This window comes from Chanos chanos, chromosome 2 (genome assembly GCF_902362185.1).
Source record: "Chanos chanos chromosome 2, fChaCha1.1, whole genome shotgun sequence".
NCBI lineage: Eukaryota > Metazoa > Chordata > Actinopteri > Gonorynchiformes > Chanidae > Chanos > Chanos chanos.
In genome coordinates this window covers 49,044,010-49,061,482 of record NC_044496.1, presented here as the reverse complement: position 1 = coordinate 49,061,482, position 17,473 = coordinate 49,044,010, and the positions used below count along the sequence as shown (strand labels likewise).

At 43.4% G+C, this 17,473-nt stretch overlaps 2 protein-coding genes across 2 annotated transcripts; both read left to right on the top strand.

Annotated features, from left to right (window-relative positions):
* The first annotated feature begins 1,057 nt into the window (after nucleotides 1-1,057).
* On the top strand, nucleotides 1,058-12,536 carry LOC115805000 (centromere protein F). Its single transcript, XM_030765486.1, has 13 exons — nucleotides 1,058-1,124; nucleotides 2,240-2,479; nucleotides 3,393-3,589; nucleotides 4,082-4,182; nucleotides 4,467-4,531; nucleotides 4,647-4,914; nucleotides 6,334-6,524; nucleotides 7,008-7,133; nucleotides 7,265-7,393; nucleotides 9,530-9,652; nucleotides 10,258-10,393; nucleotides 10,730-12,488; nucleotides 12,530-12,536. The coding sequence occupies exons 2-13, from the start codon at nucleotides 2,318-2,320 to the stop codon at nucleotides 12,534-12,536; spliced, it is 3,264 nt and encodes a 1,087-aa protein (XP_030621346.1). The 5' UTR covers nucleotides 1,058-1,124; nucleotides 2,240-2,317.
* Nucleotides 12,446-16,506, top strand: LOC115805260 (centromere protein F-like). The gene is made up of 6 exons (XM_030765796.1): nucleotides 12,446-13,344; nucleotides 13,578-13,786; nucleotides 14,026-14,155; nucleotides 14,601-15,549; nucleotides 15,958-16,112; nucleotides 16,419-16,506. The coding sequence occupies exons 1-5, from the start codon at nucleotides 12,547-12,549 to the stop codon at nucleotides 16,086-16,088; spliced, it is 2,217 nt and encodes a 738-aa protein (XP_030621656.1). The 5' UTR covers nucleotides 12,446-12,546; the 3' UTR covers nucleotides 16,089-16,112; nucleotides 16,419-16,506.
* The last annotated feature ends 967 nt before the right edge of the window (nucleotides 16,507-17,473 follow it).

Here is a 17,473-nt window from a genome sequence, read left to right as displayed (position 1 = left end):
CATTATTATTATTGTTGTTGTTGTTGCTAGTAGTAGTAGTAGTAGTAGTACTTGTACTGGTACAAATCACTGCATTAAAATCTTATTCAAGGTAGGAAACTCAGCTCAACAAGATGTCAGCTCTGCTTTTTTAGTGATAATGATTGTCTGCAAATAAATACATGATGGGAGCCCTTTTAAGAAATCTCAGAAAGTTCCTGTAAATTCACCAATGAAAAATCATCTGTTTCACACATTTGCAATGGATACCATGGGACTGCAAAAATGATTACATGATTGCAGCATAGCTTGACTGTTTCATTCTGACAGAACCAATGAACAACTAAAAGTGGATCATTCTACATTTTACAAACACTCAACTTAGCTCTAATGTTTCAGATGTAAACATTTTGTTCATAAAGTCATAATTCTGAGAAATTGTAATACTATATTTAGCAATTTCAAGAGCATAAATACAGGAGATTGCAGGTGCACACACAGAGACCAGGGTGGGAAATGAACTTTTTAAAATGTGAACATCTACCAGCCACTGACAGATAAATGTTCGAACTCACCAGCCACTCCGTAGTAAATCATTATTTTCTCTCTGAAATTTACCCGCTGCTTTCATATTTTACCAGCATGTGGCTGGTGCTCATTTCCCACCCTGACTGACACACACACTCACACACACACACACACACACACACACACACACACACACACACACACACATTAACATTAACTCAATTAACTATTCTAGATTCTCAGTTACCTTCATAACTGAAACAACTCTATAACTGAAATACTCTATTGCCCTCTTGTGGTCAAAATGCATAAAGATGCCCTGACCCTGCCCCACCCCTCGCACGTCTTTACGTCACTGACCCCCGCCTCGTGTCAAATCGAGTTTTGGAGGGCTGACTGTCAAGCTCCACGAGACAAGGCAGAGGCGTTTAGTTAGCCTGTTGTCTAAATATTTATTAAATGTGCTAAGCCAGTTTGCCAGTCGAGCAAAAAGGGAACTCTCAGAAGAAATTATTGGTTACGTTGGATAGCTTACAGTAAATCACTGCCTCACAGTGAAAAGGGACGGTTCGAACATCTGGAATATCGGAATAAAACAGCAACAAACAAAAGCTGAGGTGAGTGAGATGCCAAACCGGCTAAAGCAGCTAATGAGCGTTAGCGAGCTGTTCGATGCTAGAGGTTTTCAAATGAAATTTTTGTGTTTGTTGTTGTCGATGATGTTTTTCTTAGAGTTTAGAGCAATTTTGCAGTTCGTTTGCTTCACTTTATGTGCCGATTAAATTATCAATAAGTTGAATTCACATGGCACACAGTGGTCCATTTATGTCTCACCATGTTAAACATTAGTCTTTTGATGCTGTCAAGTCCGATTAATGTTAGTGGAACCCGCGTGAAATTAACCGAAGTTAATCAGAAAAATGATAAAACATGTACCTCAATTTTCAGACTATCATGCTGTGCAAATCATATTCAGTTCCTGCAGGTGTATACTATGTTTACTGTGTCTATATCCATGTACGGCAAATTTTCCTTTTGGTAATGTAAGCGAAAGCGTTCTGTAGCTGTTATTTATTTCGGTAACCGAATCCCCCTTCCTGTAAGTTGTTTTTTCTCTAACATTAGCCTGAAGTTCATGTCTTACGTACAGAGGCTTGATCTGGATATGAAGTAAGGTTAAAATGTTTGAGTTCATGATCCGGATTTTCTTCATTCTTCTTTAGTGCGGTGGCTGTTCCATTTGTTTATCTAATGTTGCTGACGTAGTCTATTGACGGTAGTTCAATCAAACGTAAAAACACAATTAATTTAACTCTCTTCTTTAGTGTTAGTGTTAGAACCACTGAAACCTTAGATTGTAGTCGATTTCTATGCAACATGTTTGAATCCCTGGTCCCACTGTGTAGGCGTGTATAGTGGCTCTAATTTTTCTGGCGAACTGAGTTTTCCATTGCAGTCATTTTTTTTTCCAGAGTGAACAATCACAGGGAAAACATGCTCATGTGTTCGTCCTTTGACCAGCCACACTTTTTAGAGAATATTATGGCAAATTTTTTTGTCTAGAGCAAGTCCAGACAGCAGAACTGCGTCTGCCTGGGGCAGAAATAGACTGTAGGATTCATTTATAATGACATTTTGCACCTGAATGTTTCAGCTACTGCTCTGAAGTATAACACACTTTGAAACCTGAACTCACATCATTACCCTGTATTACATCTTGACCTGTTTTCAGAGAAGAAGATGTCCTTCCCAGGTCTCAGAGGAGATCTGTAACCCCACAGTAGATCTCGTAGGTTCTGGTCCGATCAGAATGAGCTGGGCTGCGGACGACTGGACTTCAGGCCTTTCGGGCCATGTCCTGCAGAAGGTTCAGGAGCTCCAGGCTCAGCAGGAAAGACTTAACCGGGAGAAACAGCAAAAACAGCTCCAGCTGGACAATGTGGAAGCTGCACTGCATAAGCAGAAACTCAAGGTACTGAATGTGTTTTTGCAGACGATGATTTACTAAACACAGAACATGGATCAGCACAGTGTCAATCCAGCTGGAGTGAGGAGTTTACCAAAATTCAAATCATTCATTGTATATCGCCCATGGTGATTTGTACAAAAAGCATAAACTAGATGTCTGTAAATAAATGGTTTATATACACGATCAAAGATTTATACGTTGTGATTTATGATTATGCTTACACAATGTTTAATAATGATAAAGTGAGAGAATTTACAGAAATGTGAAGAGTTTGTGTTGCACTCAAGGTTTGTAACTCCATAATGTCAACAAATGCAAGTGGAGTGGGTGAAAACTGATATCTGAACAAGTGTCTATTAGACTGCAAAGTGCAGAGTCCCAGGATTATAAAATTACAGAAAAGTGTATGTATCAGTGGCAGATTTATGCAGTAAGAACAAAAATAATTCATTGAACAATTGTTACAAATTTACCACTAGGCAAACTATAATTGGGAATCACTTTTTTTCTGCCTTGAGGATTAGAAGCATACCTGTCCTGAGCATATGGTTCTACTGCAGATGTCTTCTATTTACTGTTGCGACAGCAGCGTAAAGACTGGCTCCCCAATCACAAATAATTACACAGATACCTTTCACAAAATCGTTTTCAGTTGTAGTGGACTGCTTTTCCCAGTTAAATGAATTTCTTTGAATTGTATCCCATCTCTTTGCAATCAAGCGGAAACATTCCAGTTTGCATGATAATGTGCTTGAGCCCTCCCACATTAAGCCGTTCACGCAACTTCCGTCTCACTTTGAAGACCTGAAAGTCATGTTCAACTTGCTGAGTAAACATGACCTGACGATTTATTGTTTGTGAAACCATTTTCATGTAGACTGAAAGAACAGTGAGTTCGTTTGTTTGTCTTCTGTAGAATGAGGAGCTGCGTGTGGACCTGGTGGCAGTGCAGAGGGAGCTGGTGGCGGTGCAGGAGCAGGCACAGGGGGAGGTGAGAGCGAGGGAGCGTCTGACTCAGGAACTTCAGATGAAGCAGGCCCAGGTGTGTGGACTGGAGGGACAGCTCGATTCTGCACGGACCCTCACCCAAACCCTCACACAAGAGATCAAACGGTGAGTCACTAACTGACATGCACCGCCTGACTCAGGAGGTCAAACGGTGAGAACGGGTACCCATGCTGATACACACACATTAACACACACAAACACTGGCCCTCGTATTGGAAGTCATATACTGATCCAAAACAGTTCTCACTCAAACTCGACCACCTAAGTGTTTTAAAGCATATTTTATCATCATCAGAAGGGTCGCGTCACATATCAGGAGAGTGGCATGATTCTGTAAAGGGCTCCCTTTCCACTGTAATAATATTGACCATGACTGAATCAAAAAACATATGTAACAGTGTATATTGAATATCAAATGGTTTAGATTGAAACTGTAGAGAACAAAATAGGTTGATGCTGACTTGATCTGGACACCCCCATATTCTCTATCTCTGTTTTCCCATTCCATGTCTCCTCTCTCCCTCACCTCTCTCTCTCTATGTCTCTCTCCCTCACTTCTCTCTCGCTCTGTCCTTTCTCCTCTCTCTGAACCGACAGTCTTGAAGCAGAGCTAGAGAAGTTACAGAAGGGAAATGGCTCAGGGGACTCCGTGTTGTTTTCCACTCCCTGCTGGAACATGACCTCACCCTGGGACAATGGTATCATTCCACTGCTTCTATCTGCCTCCTTGTCTTTCTGTTTCTTTAGTCCTACTCTCTATTGTTACATTTATCTGTCATAACTCTATTCGTTTACATATTGGTTGTTTTTGATGAGTGGACCTATTTTACCATCTTGTATCTAAAATATTTTACCACTCGTGATCTGAGTATTGACTCTCCGCTGAAAAAACAAGTGCGGAAGTCGTCAATATTTGATCAATACCAAAGAGCCCTCTGTGATGTGTATCACAGTTTTTTCTCCCCGTGTTTGAACTCTGCAGGCTCCAGACCAGATGAAAGGCCTGGCTTAAGAGGAGATGGCGACATGAAAGCTCATAGTGTCAGAGTGAGTCTAAATCAGTATCAGTTCACACTTTCAAAGTTCATGACACAGACTGTCAAATATGAGATTCAGATGTTAGAATCTATTTAATGTGTGTTGTTTTGTTTGCTCTTAGCAGCAGCTTCAGTTCGGAGACCTCAGTCCCAAGTCCTCAGTGGGCAGCACCTCTTCCCCGCTTCCACAGCAACCGCACAAAACCCCGCCTCTAACTCGCCATGTACGCCAATCAGAGACCCCTTCTGGTGTGTTTCCGTGGGAACGGGACAACTCAGTGTCTGCTCCCAAAGGAAGAGTAACGTCCTCAGGCCCCTCTTGCAATGTCATCGTCAGGGGCAGCGACTCTGGGGATTATGGGATGGAAGAGGCACTGAGAAAAGAGAGAGATAGTAAGTGTCTGGTCCGGGAGTCATAATAAAAATTCCAAGTATTCCTCACAGTGCTAAATAGCCTATCCCCATAGTGTCCGGTAAACAACACCATGATAACACTTCTCCTTTAGTCCAAAGTCTGTTTTCCCTCGGGTTACCATGGCTGTCACTGTGCATGCAGTGAGACTTACTTGCAAATTGGTTGTGGCAGGAGGTTTTCTTACAGGCAAAGCAGGTTGATTTCCTTATTTACTTTTTTTTTTTTTTTTTAAATAACCTGTAGTAACAACTGAATCAGAGCTGTACATATATGACTTGTTACAAACCTGTTTTCTTATAAGCATAAGAAAGAATAAAAATCTAGTTTGTTTTTTTTAAAGTTTTATTTACCAAGTCAGTCTTCGGGCCAAAGATAAACGTGAAAATGTTGGTTTTCTGTACACATGCAGGTTAGCGTGAACGTGTTCTATGCGTGACATTTTGTTTTCCTGTGTTTGTAATGGGTTTGTCTAACCGGACACAGCATATGACATATTTGACACATAAAGTATGTGTACGTTTTTATTTTTTTGGACAGCTGCTGCAGATGATGTCTTCGAATAACAGCTGTCATTGCTTTGTTTCCACACTGCAGTGTTTATCAGGGCTTGGTTTCCCAGCACTGGTTTTATAGTTGGCACTAACGGTGTGAGAGCTTCCTGTCCTTGTCAGTATGAAGCTCAGAGAAAGCCTGACCAACTGATTATAAACCCACTGGCTACAGTGCCGTCCACTCAAGCACTCCAAACCCTTGGTAGAATTCTGCCTACTTAATATCTTGTTCTAGAGCTGTTTTATATGAATAACATATTTAATTCACTGCCACTGTGTAACCTCGTTGTGATGCAACAGAGTCTGTCCATCTGCCGGATGTGTTTCTGAGTGGCTGTGTGTGTGTGTGTGTGTGTGTGTGTGTGTGTGTGTGTGTGTATGTAGACAGTGGTATGTGTTAGAGGGTGAGTGGCTGTGTGTGTGTAAGTAGACAGTGGTATGTGTTAGAGGGTGAGGGAAATAAAGAGAGCTGTTTGTTTAGTACTGGTTGACTCATGAATAAGCTCCATTGTGATGCCTGTTGGTTTATTGCTGAGGTAATGTGCCTTTGTCATTGCCCTCTGGTCCCTGTCGTTTGTCTGAAAAGGATTTTAGGTGGAAGATGAGCGATCTTGCAAATTAGACACACAACAATTTACTGCATTATACTATATTTTTAGCAGGATAACCTGTAAGAATTATGTCGATAATTAACCAAAGGACTTACTCTGAGACATAAGAGGGGGCAAATATACCAGTCTCTGGCACAGGAATTCTCTGAGCACAATTGTCCCAAATCCGCCTGATCGTTTAGTCCATGGAGTGCTTCATTAAAAACGTCATTCAAATTTGGCCTGTGTATGTCAGCTGTGCAGGAGCTGCGTAAGTGGGCGGAGTCTCTGGAGGGGGAGCTGCGGGCAGAGAAACAGCGCTGTAAGGAGTGCGAGGCCCGTCTGGCCGAGGTCAAACGAGAGGTCAACACCAAAGAGCAGAGTCTGACCCGCTCCAGAGACGAACTGAGCCGAGCACAAACGCGTATCGCACAGGAGGGCGACCGGGTGAGCATACACACACACACACACCCCACTCAAACCCAAACTACCCAAGTGTGGGGCAAAGTGGTCTAGACTCACGCATACATAGACACGCATCCACGCAGTGTCCAGGTAATGGACAGGTTGAGTGTGCACAAACACACACACACACACTGGATGAACATACACATAAGCATTGGCTGTGAGGTAGGCAATGAGCAATATAGGCACAGACAAAGTGTATGGAAAAATACTGTGTACATACATAGGCACATAACACCCTCTACCCTGTTTCTTAAGCTGTTGGATATCATATATGTTGGATAACTCTGCTTACACTGTTCTCTATTTGTACGTGCTCTGTCTTCAGTAGATATACACTGATAAATGAAGGCATATATGAATGCAGAGATAAAAAAGCAAATATTCCACACTGCCTGTGTGACATAGACATATGAATTATGAGATATGACATGGACATGTGAGTTATATCTGTGGGCTTTTCAGGCTGAGGCAGCAGAGCAGCGTGTCAAGCAGCTCCAGGAAGAGCTGAAATGTCAGAGGCAGAACGCTGAGACCAGCCGCTGCAATGCCGAACAACGGAGGAAAGAGATGGAGAGAGAACACAATAAAGTAAGTGTTTGTGTGTGTGTGTGTGTGTCTGAGGGAGAGAGAGAGAGAGAAAGTGGGCATTTGAACATGTGATAATTCGTAATTATTATAATGTAATTGCGTTGTATCTGATCTGTGCTTTTGTATTACAGGAGCTGCTGGAGCTACAGAAAGAGAGGCAAGCTTCGGAGAGACAACACCAGCAGGAAAGCAATAAACTCAACCAGGAGATCCAGCAAGCTAGAGCACAACACAATACACTGCAGAGTCAATACGACAAGGTAAACACACACAGAGCCCTGCTTTTAACACAAGATCTCTGCACAACCGACTTGACAGAGCTCACCATGAAATTCTTGGCAAATACACTTTATTTACACATAAATAAAAAATAGTGACACGCATATAAACATCCTTCTTGACCACTGTTTAGATAAGAAAGTACTGTACTAGCCATAATTTGAACGCTTTATTTGGGAAAAAAATTTTGCCTGTATTTTTCATTCGGTGTCTCCCCTTGCTTATTCTGTCTCTCTTTCTGTTTCCCTGTTTTCTCCATCTGTCTCTCAAAAGAGAGTTACAGTCTGTACTCCACAGGTCAATGCACTAATGTCACTTTTCCCCCTCTCTCTCTGTGTGTGGCTTTCGTCCATCCCTTGCTTTCTCACACTTTTCTCTTTCCCCTCTTTTTCTCTTTTTCCTCTTCCATTTGGTTTCTCACAGAGAACATCTGAGTTGAGAAGGTCAGTGTGTGGTAATCTCTGTGTTTGTTTTTCAAATCTCTCTCTGTCTCTCTCTCTCTCATTCTCTCTCTCTCTCTCTCTTTCTCTCTGTCCCCCTCCCCCTCCCTCTCCCTCTCTCTCTCTCCCCCTCTCTCTCTCTCTCTCTCTCTCTCCCTGCCTCCCCCGCCCCTCCTCTCTGTAGTAATTTGAAACTCAGTTTCATCTGTAGTTCTCTGCTTGTCAGCATTCACCAGCAGCAGGGTAGTCACAGAGGCCAGGTGTTAGATCTAAGGTAGGGCAGAGACGTAACGAGCATGTGTGTGTGTGTGGTGTGCCGTGTGTTATACGGTTTGGTGTGTATAACAGGGAAGTTACTGTCATGGGAAAAGACAGATGAGCTTTGTTATCTCAGTGTCAGTGTTCAGGGGAGGGAGAAAAATGATGAGAAAATCTGAAGTGGTGGTAGTCAGCAAGAGACATTTTATGTGTTCTACTCACTGTGTTCACTGTATCAGGAGCCTGCGAAGTTATTATCAGTACCACATCTCCGTATTTGATATCAGGAAATATTCCAGCGTGCAGTTAAACAAAGTCTGCCCTTCAGCTGTCCGGGTATACAGGAACGTCTAATCTCATTTTACCTGTTTAATCTCTCCCTGTCCGACTCCACAGTACGCACAGCATATTCACTGCTGCTGAATTGGCACCACACTTGCAATACTGAAAAAGGGCTTTATTTTTCATTATTGTTATATACATCAGTCAGTACAAACAATACAAACTAGGAAAGTACTGCAGGATCAAAAAAAGTCATTTCAGTCGTGGCAGTCGGTATTACAGTATTGAGGGAATGACCTAAAAGTAGTATATTGAATTGCTGACGTGGAAACAGTATTGTTTCTGCATGTTCCTCAGTGTCAGGACACTCAAGGGCATCACTTGTGTTTTCTACTAAGGAATGTTCACTGGCCCAGCCAGGTTTTTTCTTTCTCTTTTTTCACTGTTGATACATTTTGTTTTGTTTTCTTTAACAAAGCATGAGGTGTTAAGACTGTTCGATTGGATGGTTGTGTCTCTTTGTGGAGCGTTTGAAGGTGACTGAGTGTTTCTGTGCTGTGTGTTTCATACCTGATGACTTGCATCATTGGATCAGGCTCATTCATATCTCAACCTGCCTTAAGTTTGGAGTCGTCTATTAACTGTCTGCATGGAAGACCTTGCCATTATTTAAGCGGGAACACTGATGAATTTATTGCATGAGGTTCATATCGCTCATAACCACATTTCTCCAGGTGTTTTTTGTTTTCTTTTTGTTTTTTCAAATATCTATTGGTAGAGACACCCACCGACATAAGCGTCTTTCCTCCTCCAACTCTTCACACCCCTATCTCCCTTCTTCCCTCTCTCTTTTTTTTTTTCCTTTGGGCTGTTTTTACCTCCTCAGAGCTCAGCTTTTTATCTCACCCTCTTTCTGTAATTCTATCATCTCTTCTGATATCTTTCTTTTCGATCTTTTCCCCTCCGACAGCTTGTCATTTTTTTTGAACCCCCTTCTCTCCAGCCCTTTCCTTCCCTCCGTCTCTCACTCTTCCCCCAGTCTCTTTTCACATCACTCTTCCCCCAGTCTCTTTTCACGTCACTCTTTTCCTCAGTCTGAATCTCATTCACGTCGCCGTCTCCTCCCTCTCTCCGCAGCTGTCCCTACAGAAGCAGGCTGTAGAGAGAGACCTGGAGACGGCGAAGGGAAAACTGAAAGGTGTTGAGACTGATCTGTCAGAGACACGGAAGAGAGAGGCTCAGACCCAGGCCAAACTCACAGTAAGACACTCCACCCTGTCCAACAGCCCTTGATGACTCAGCAAAAAAAAAAAACCCGAATCCACAGATACGCTGCTATTATCTCTCATTGACTGCTGTTATAAACTGGCACTCTCCTTCACAGTGTTACAAACGCCTTTCTCACAGACTGAGAGAGAGAGTGCTTGGATTAGAAGTACAAAACTCTGTTTTGTGGTTTGTGTCAGGATGCACATTGTAACAATGCACAGTGAGGGCGAAGTTGCAGAGCAGCATGTCATTGTGTTGAGCTGATTCCTGCAGACAGATCACAATGCAAAGCTCACTCACTTTCATGCCTTTGTTTGTGAGTTCAAGTGTGTAACATCAGAAGGACCTGCCTCACCTTCTGCATTCAGACACTGAGGTTTTTAACCTCCCTCTTGTTTAATTCCTTTTCCTTGATTCTGCATTTGAGTAGATGTTCTTGCTGTTCTCAGCCTTTTGCTACTCTGTGTACCAGACATGCTTGTTAAGTATTTATGCCCACTGCAGCACATGTATAGTAGACTTTTTAATTATTTACAAATCCTTGATCGCCTTCCGAGCCAACATGTTTTGTTGCTTTTCCAATTGTTTACCTGTAGGAGGCGCAGCGGGAGAATGAGGGGCTGAGTGTGCGTCTGGAACAGCTGAAAAAGAAAGAGAAAAACCTAGAAGAAGAGGTGAAGAGGCTGACGGAGGAGCTGGCGGAAGCTTTGAGACTCATTAAAGAACTCCAGGGTGAGGGACCCAATAAAGAGTCTTTGCTTGCCATGTGCTCTTCATGCATCTGCCACATGACGCTACAGTGTAACTGCCACTTGTACATTAAGCTTCAACATATTCACTGTCCTCAGTGTCTGCTTTGCATGACATTACTGCCCTCTGCTGTCTAAAATAAAGTCTTTTGTTATACAAACGAAAGGGGAAATGCTGGATAAAAAAGGCAGATAAACAACATGACGTTTAAGTCAAGATTTAGCGATCAGTCCTATTTAATATTTAAATGATTTTATGAGAATGAATTCATATATTTTTCTCTTTATTTTGTTGACACTCGTTTTCACTGTCTTTCAGACAAGCTTGCAGCCTCTGCTGCAGCAGCTGCAGCAGCTCCTCTTCACGCAACCGCTGCTGCCGAGAGTTTCTGTCCCGCCGTAACGATCATCCAGGAGCGCTCTCCACCTCACCGCCCCTGCACCCAGAGGAAAAAACTTCATAAAACGGAGCGAGCGAGAGAAGAGGGACAGGAGAGAATGAAGTACCCGTCCAACCGAGAGCCCGGAGAAGGTATTGACTCAGAACACATCGCTGAGTTTGGGTCTGAGGACTCAAAAGACCAAAAGATCAGAGGAAACAAGAAGAGCCAATGTGAACCTGGAAGACAAAGTGAAACTGACATGGAAACGTCCCTAACTGAGCAAGACACTGGTATAGAGGATACAGACACAGAGTCCTACATGTCTGACTCCACTAGTGACACAGCACATAAGCCTGATGGGGATTATATCTGCGGTTCGCGAACGGGTGGTGATCAGGATTCAAGTAAAAATATATCCTCTCATCCTGGTTCAGGGCAAAAAAATAACTCCTCTTCGCCAGATAACTTAAAAAGAGAGAATACTGCTCTCCGGGATGAACTCCAGGATGTTAAGCAAGAGCTTCAGCGGCGACTGGATGACCTGGAGACCCAGAGGAGAGCAGAAGCAGAAGCCAGGACCAAACTGAAACAACTGAGCAGAAAACACTCAAACCAGGCAGAGCAGCACCGGACCAAAGCCCAGGAGCTCCGTGAAGCTGCAGGAAAACTGGAGGCCCAGCTAGAGGAGGAAAGGAAGGAGGGTGGAAAACTCAGACAGACACTAGCTTTGCTGGAGAAAGAACTCCAAACATTAAAGGAAGAGAAAGAGAGGATAAAGGAAAGAGATGATGAAAATGAGGAAAAGGAGAGAAGCAGGCTTGAACAGGCCTTAGCTGACATGGAAAGAAAACAGCTTGAAATGGAGGAGGAAAGTGGTCAGTTAAAGAGGGATCTGGAAGCGCTTCAGTCAGAGCTCGCTCAGGTACGAGAGGAGAGAGAGAAGGAGAGGGATTTAGAAAGGAAACAACCTCAAAAAGAGGAGCTGAAGGCAGAACTAGATTTGAGAGCAAAAATACAAGAGCTCCAAGCGGAGCTGGACAAGCTACGGGAGTCTAGTCATTCAAAGGAAAAAGACTTAAAAGACAATGCTCCTCTGACATACCTACAGCTTGGAGATCTGGACACCAAAAACAACGCGACAGTCATCTCTGAAGGCATCATTCCATCACCTGACGCTCACATGGCCTTCTGTGAATCTGTCAATCAACAGAACGCCATAGTTTCCCAGGAGGTAATGACATCAGACCTGATTACGGATTTTACAGAATATGCCGGAAAAATTACGCACAGCGTGAGCTCTGTAGAAGACAAAGAGGGAAGTCCGCCAAATATAAAAACACTCTCAGATTTGGATAAGACTGCATTTTTGCTCAAGGAGTTGGAGCGTGTAAGGATGGAGAAAGAAGGGGAGGCTGAGGCGGCCAGAAATACCCAGAAAAAACTGGAAGCATTACAAAAGCAGGTTACGAGTCAGACCAAGCAGCTGACTCAAGCCTTCGAGAGCCAGACCAAGCATATTCAGAACCTGCTGACAGAGCTTCAAGAAAGAGAGAGTGCCTTGCTAAAACAAAATAAAGAATTGGACCTCTGTCGAGAAGAAATTGCCAGTCTTAAAGCTGAGAAGCAATTATGGCAAAAGGAGTTGAATGTAACAGCTTCAGTGAACCCAGAACAGTCTGTAGATGTCTCAGAAAGGTCAAGTTGTGATATTGTCGAGGCAAACTCTTCTGTCCAAGTATGTGAAAAGTTTCAGATGCAGACAGCACGGACTGTGACAGATGGATTGCAACATACTGACCAACTAATGCTCTCCTCGACCTCCTCTAAAGGCCAAGATGAACATAAAAACACTAATGATGATACAGTACAAAACTCAGACCCAGACTCATGTGTTAGCAACGAACATAAATCAGTTACCTCCTCGGAGGCTTTAGGAACACGTGACGCGCTGCCTGTTGAAAACACTACAGCAAAGGACCTGGTTCGGTCATGTGTAACCATTCAGCAAAGCACTGGTAAAGTGACAGACAACACCGCTGAGCAGATATCAGGGACCTCCTCGGATGCAAATACCGACAAGCATGTGGAGCAACCTGACGTCAAGGAATTTCAGCACGTTCCACCAGAAAACTTGATTTCTCCTGACGCCATTGCCTTGAAGAGGGTAACGGAGGAGCTGCTGGAAGCCCAGAATGAGCTCATAGTGTTGAGAACTGAAAATGAGAAGCTGACTTTGAAGCTGAATGAGATGTGTGAAGAGGAACTGCAGTCAGTCAGACAGGAAAACGAACTGTTGAAATCAAAACTGAAGGCCATGGAGACAGAATCTCACCCAGTTCAAGAGCCAGTACCTACAGAGAACAGCGTTTCCTCTCATTTAACACCTGAATATGAGGATCCATCAAGTATAAAACCTGATGATAACCGTGACGGCGCCACTCTAGGACGAGAGGAGTTACAAACAGCTCCAGAGAGCGACCCTGATAAATCAACTCCAGAAGTCCAACATGAGAGTTTCTCCAGTGCACAGATTCACTGTCTCCAGGAGCAGGTTCGTACGCTGAGATCTTCAAAAAACAAATTCACTGAATCTAACTGGTCAAAACCAGTCGGTCATTATGCTAATTATGTGAACATGCCCTTGTTTGACCTGTTAGGTTAAATTTGTATGCGATTATGTTGTTAGGCCCAGAACATTCTTCCTAAGTACTTTGGTGTGTGTCTGCTTTGCAGCAGGACCGAAGTGTCTGATTGATGCGCATTACTGCACTGTGTCTCTCTCAGGTCCAGTCAATGCAGGCTCAGATCCAGAGTCTCGCTGAGGAGAACAAGAGACAGGTTGAAGAGCTGGAGTTCTGGAGGCAAACAGATCTGTCTCCGGGGGAAACTGTGGATCACCATGGTGACAGTGGTACCATAGTGCTAGTGAGAGAGGATCAGCTACTCCTCTCCTGCAGCTCTAACAGGATTTTGGCACAGAACCGAGACACAAGGTAGAGCTCAAGGCACTGACTGGCATTTGTTGTGAATTAATACACGATTACAGTTCAAGTGATGCCCTTTCTGTATTAAGCAAATGTCTTGAAGAGACACTTAAAATGACTTGTTACACTTTTCGTCAAAAACGACTCGTGAAGAGAACCTAAACATTGATACGTAGATGATGGTGTTTACATGGTGTTTAGCGGTAAGTTTGCGGTCCTGCCCTTACCATTACTCTCTCGCTGTCCAGGACCATGGTCATACATCAGTCTGGCCCCACTGAGCCAAACCACCTGTCCTCTACGCAGCCTGTCCCAGATGACCAGCAGAAGCTCTGTGGCGCCTGTGGCCACTCCAATAAATCATCAGGGTCTACTCAGGTAATTTAGCATCTCCTTAAACATGGGGATTTCTATAACTTAAAAAAAAAACAAAAAAAAACAGACCTTCAGTAGTCTGCAGGGACAGCTTTGAAATGTCATCATTTAAATGTTCAAACTTCAAGTAATTTTCAGTGCACCACCCCTCCTCCCCATTTTTTATGTGCTTCATTTCAAATTCCGTTTCAGTGAAAGTGTTAACATTCACGTTGGTCTGTTCTTGAAAACTAGAAGAAACCAAAGTAATACAAAAATGGATGAGAGCAGAAACAATTTGAGGGTCATATTTCCCAGTGTTTAATGGCAAATCCATAAGTGGGTTCCCCTAACTCATTTGGATGGAGAATAGAGTGTAAATAGTGAGTTTAATAATTTCCTAGATTAACCAGAGTTCATTTAAATACTTTGTTGGTTTGCAGTATGTAATCCAGCCTTTCCATTTCAGGAGGTGGTGGCACAGGATAGCTGCAAGACAACCAAAGTCAATATTTCCCCTAAGATAGACACCATGACAGTTAACAATAACAATGACGCCCAACCTGGAGTCCTGGACACAGATGTAGCTGGAGGTAACAGTGAAAACAGTTTTAGAGACTCACAACTTAAGACCAAATCAACAGAGCAGGCTGACAAAGATGAACTGCAGACCGCTTTGGTCATTCCTGAACCTGAGACCAAAGCAAACGCTGACAGCAGACAAAATAACCAGCAGGATACTTCACAGAATGTGTCAGGGGCAACCGAACGCAAGGCCAAAGTAATCGATGCCAATCAAAATAATGTCTTGTCAGAGACTGATGATCCCCAAAAGTCGGACCTTTCCGGTCAGGAACCGGAATGGAAGGGAACAGCTGACTTGGCCCAAGACAGAGATGATGGGGAAAAAACTACTCCTCTCCAAAATGACACTGCCAAGGTTAACAAAGGAGAGAGTTTCGTGCCAGCTGAGGGCGACCGGAACTGGGCTCCAGTCCAGAGTGCAGAGGTCTTGGAATCTCCTGGAGGAAGATGTCTGGAGGGCAAGGACTTGAGAGAGATGAGAAGTCTGGGTACACAGACAGAGGAGTGGGAGGGAGAAAACCGTGGAAGCTCTCACATCCCTAGAGAAGGTCAAACGCTCCTCCATGTCAGCACTCAGACAGAAGCAGAGGATCCAGAGAAGCCACGACAGGAGGAGGAAGAGGAGGACGGCGAGGAAGAGGCTGCAGACTCTCCGCCCCTGTCTCCTGCGCTGGTAACGGACGCCGAGAAGCTCTTGTTTTCCGGATCGTTCCCCATTCCCGCCGACCCCGTTCACCTCGCCGAGCGAATCCGACGCAGTCGCACGCGCATGTCCGCAGCCTACGACGACACAGAGTACGAGCCTTACGGACTGCCTGAGGTTGTCATGAAAGGTGAGGACCGGGAATGTTTATGATGCTCCTTTGTTTCTGTCCTTGTTTCATCTGTTTATCTTATACTCCCATTTTAGTCACGTGGCATTTCTTACAGTAGCTCACGAGTACAGACATCTGACACTGTGGAGTGTAAGTTGTAAATGTTGTAAATCACCTTAGTTTAACACTGAGTTCCCAGACTGAGCGGCATGATCAGTCTAACTGACATGGAAACTTCATGTATGTTTGTGCAGCCCGCTCCCCTTTGTTTATGTTTCGGACACTGTACCTTTATATACTGTAAGTTAGTTCTTGTATGTATCCCAAACCTGACCGGTCCTCCTTAGTCTGTAAATTATGGTATGTTTGTGTGCGGAGCTCTACTGGCAGAGACTGGTCTCATGAAATGCTTCCCTCTCATTCCAGGGTTTGCAGATATTCCCAGCGGTCCTGCTTGCCCATATGTCCTCAGAAGAGGGCTTCTGGGTACCGAAGCAGTACCCCTCCCTCTCCGAGAACAAAAAGAGGAGGAGGAGGAGAAAGAGCAAGACCCCTAACACACACCTCAAGTGCTGCTACAGGTAATGGTGCACTCAGCCCTTTCTCACACACTCCAGAAATACTCGTTGGAAAACCACTCAGGAGATAAATACACTTAGCCCCACACATACTTAATGCATACAGTAAACTACTACATACCAGACAAGAGCACTCTACAACTCTCAGCGTACACACGCAGTTGAAATAACCTCCCAAGCACACATCACACTTGTACAACTCTGATTCTGGTGTTTTCATGGAGACTTGTGAAGTAAAGCTGTTTTTCTACCTGGTGTCATGTAAATCCTGCTCAGTAATTGTTCTTAACTGTTCGTTTCTGTTATCAGTTTCTGCCTGAAGATCTATGGGGAACCCAATTGTGGGGTGCCTGTTTGGCTGAACCGTGACTATCAGCACCATCATCACTTTGCCAGGACAGACTCTATTGTGCCTGCTAGCTTTTCTTAGAGCATGTCCCTTCTTTTTAAAGGGTTGTGAGACTTGAACTGTCAGATGTAGAAATGACTCTAAACCTGTTCTTATTTTATGCTTAATGAAAATGAGTTTACATTTTGAATTTTTCTTTTGCTTTATGCTCTAGGTTTATGCTTCTATTCTAAAAACTTGAAAAAAAAGCCTTGTGTGCATTGCCTTATTCATAAATTTTCTTCTTAGATTTCTTTTTTGCACTGCCATCGGGGTGTGTGTGTGTGTGTGTGGGTGTGGGTGTGTGTGTGAGAGAGAGAGTGTGTTTGTATTACTCACTACAATCAACCTGAAACTTTTTCCACTCCTTGTATGGTTAGTTGCTGTTGAGTCTGTCTGTCTTTCTTTCTCTTTCACTCTCTCTCTCTCTCTCTCTCTCTCTTGCTCACACACTTGTTCTTTCCTTATTCTACCCATCCATCTCTTCTTTCTCTGTCTGTCATTCAGGACATTCAGACATTCAGGACACTGTCAAGATGTGAATGTAGGATTCTGCTCTAGTGTTATGTACAGTTTAGAACGTTTTGAATAGCTCTTTATTTTTTTGATTAGATTAATATATTCCATCAGTCCGATTTCTTAAATTTGCCTGTGGTTTTCATTTTTTGCAACCTCAAAAAGGCAGGGAAACTCCATAAAGCCAATTTGAGTTACTTCTCTTAGGGCATTGTACGATTTATTTAAGAGTTTGTTTTTGTTTTGTTTTGTTTTTTCCCTGGAGAGCTCACAAACTATTGAAGCTTGACATGAAATCTTTTATCTTTGATTCGGTTTCTTTAAGGAGATATTTGAAGTCGATCTTTCAGAGAGGTTAAGCTATAGCTGTCATATTGGTGACTGCAAAGTTTCTGTGCAGTTTATAAGAACTCCAAACAAACGTGTCTCCGCATGGTTTACAGCCAATCACAGGCGAGCA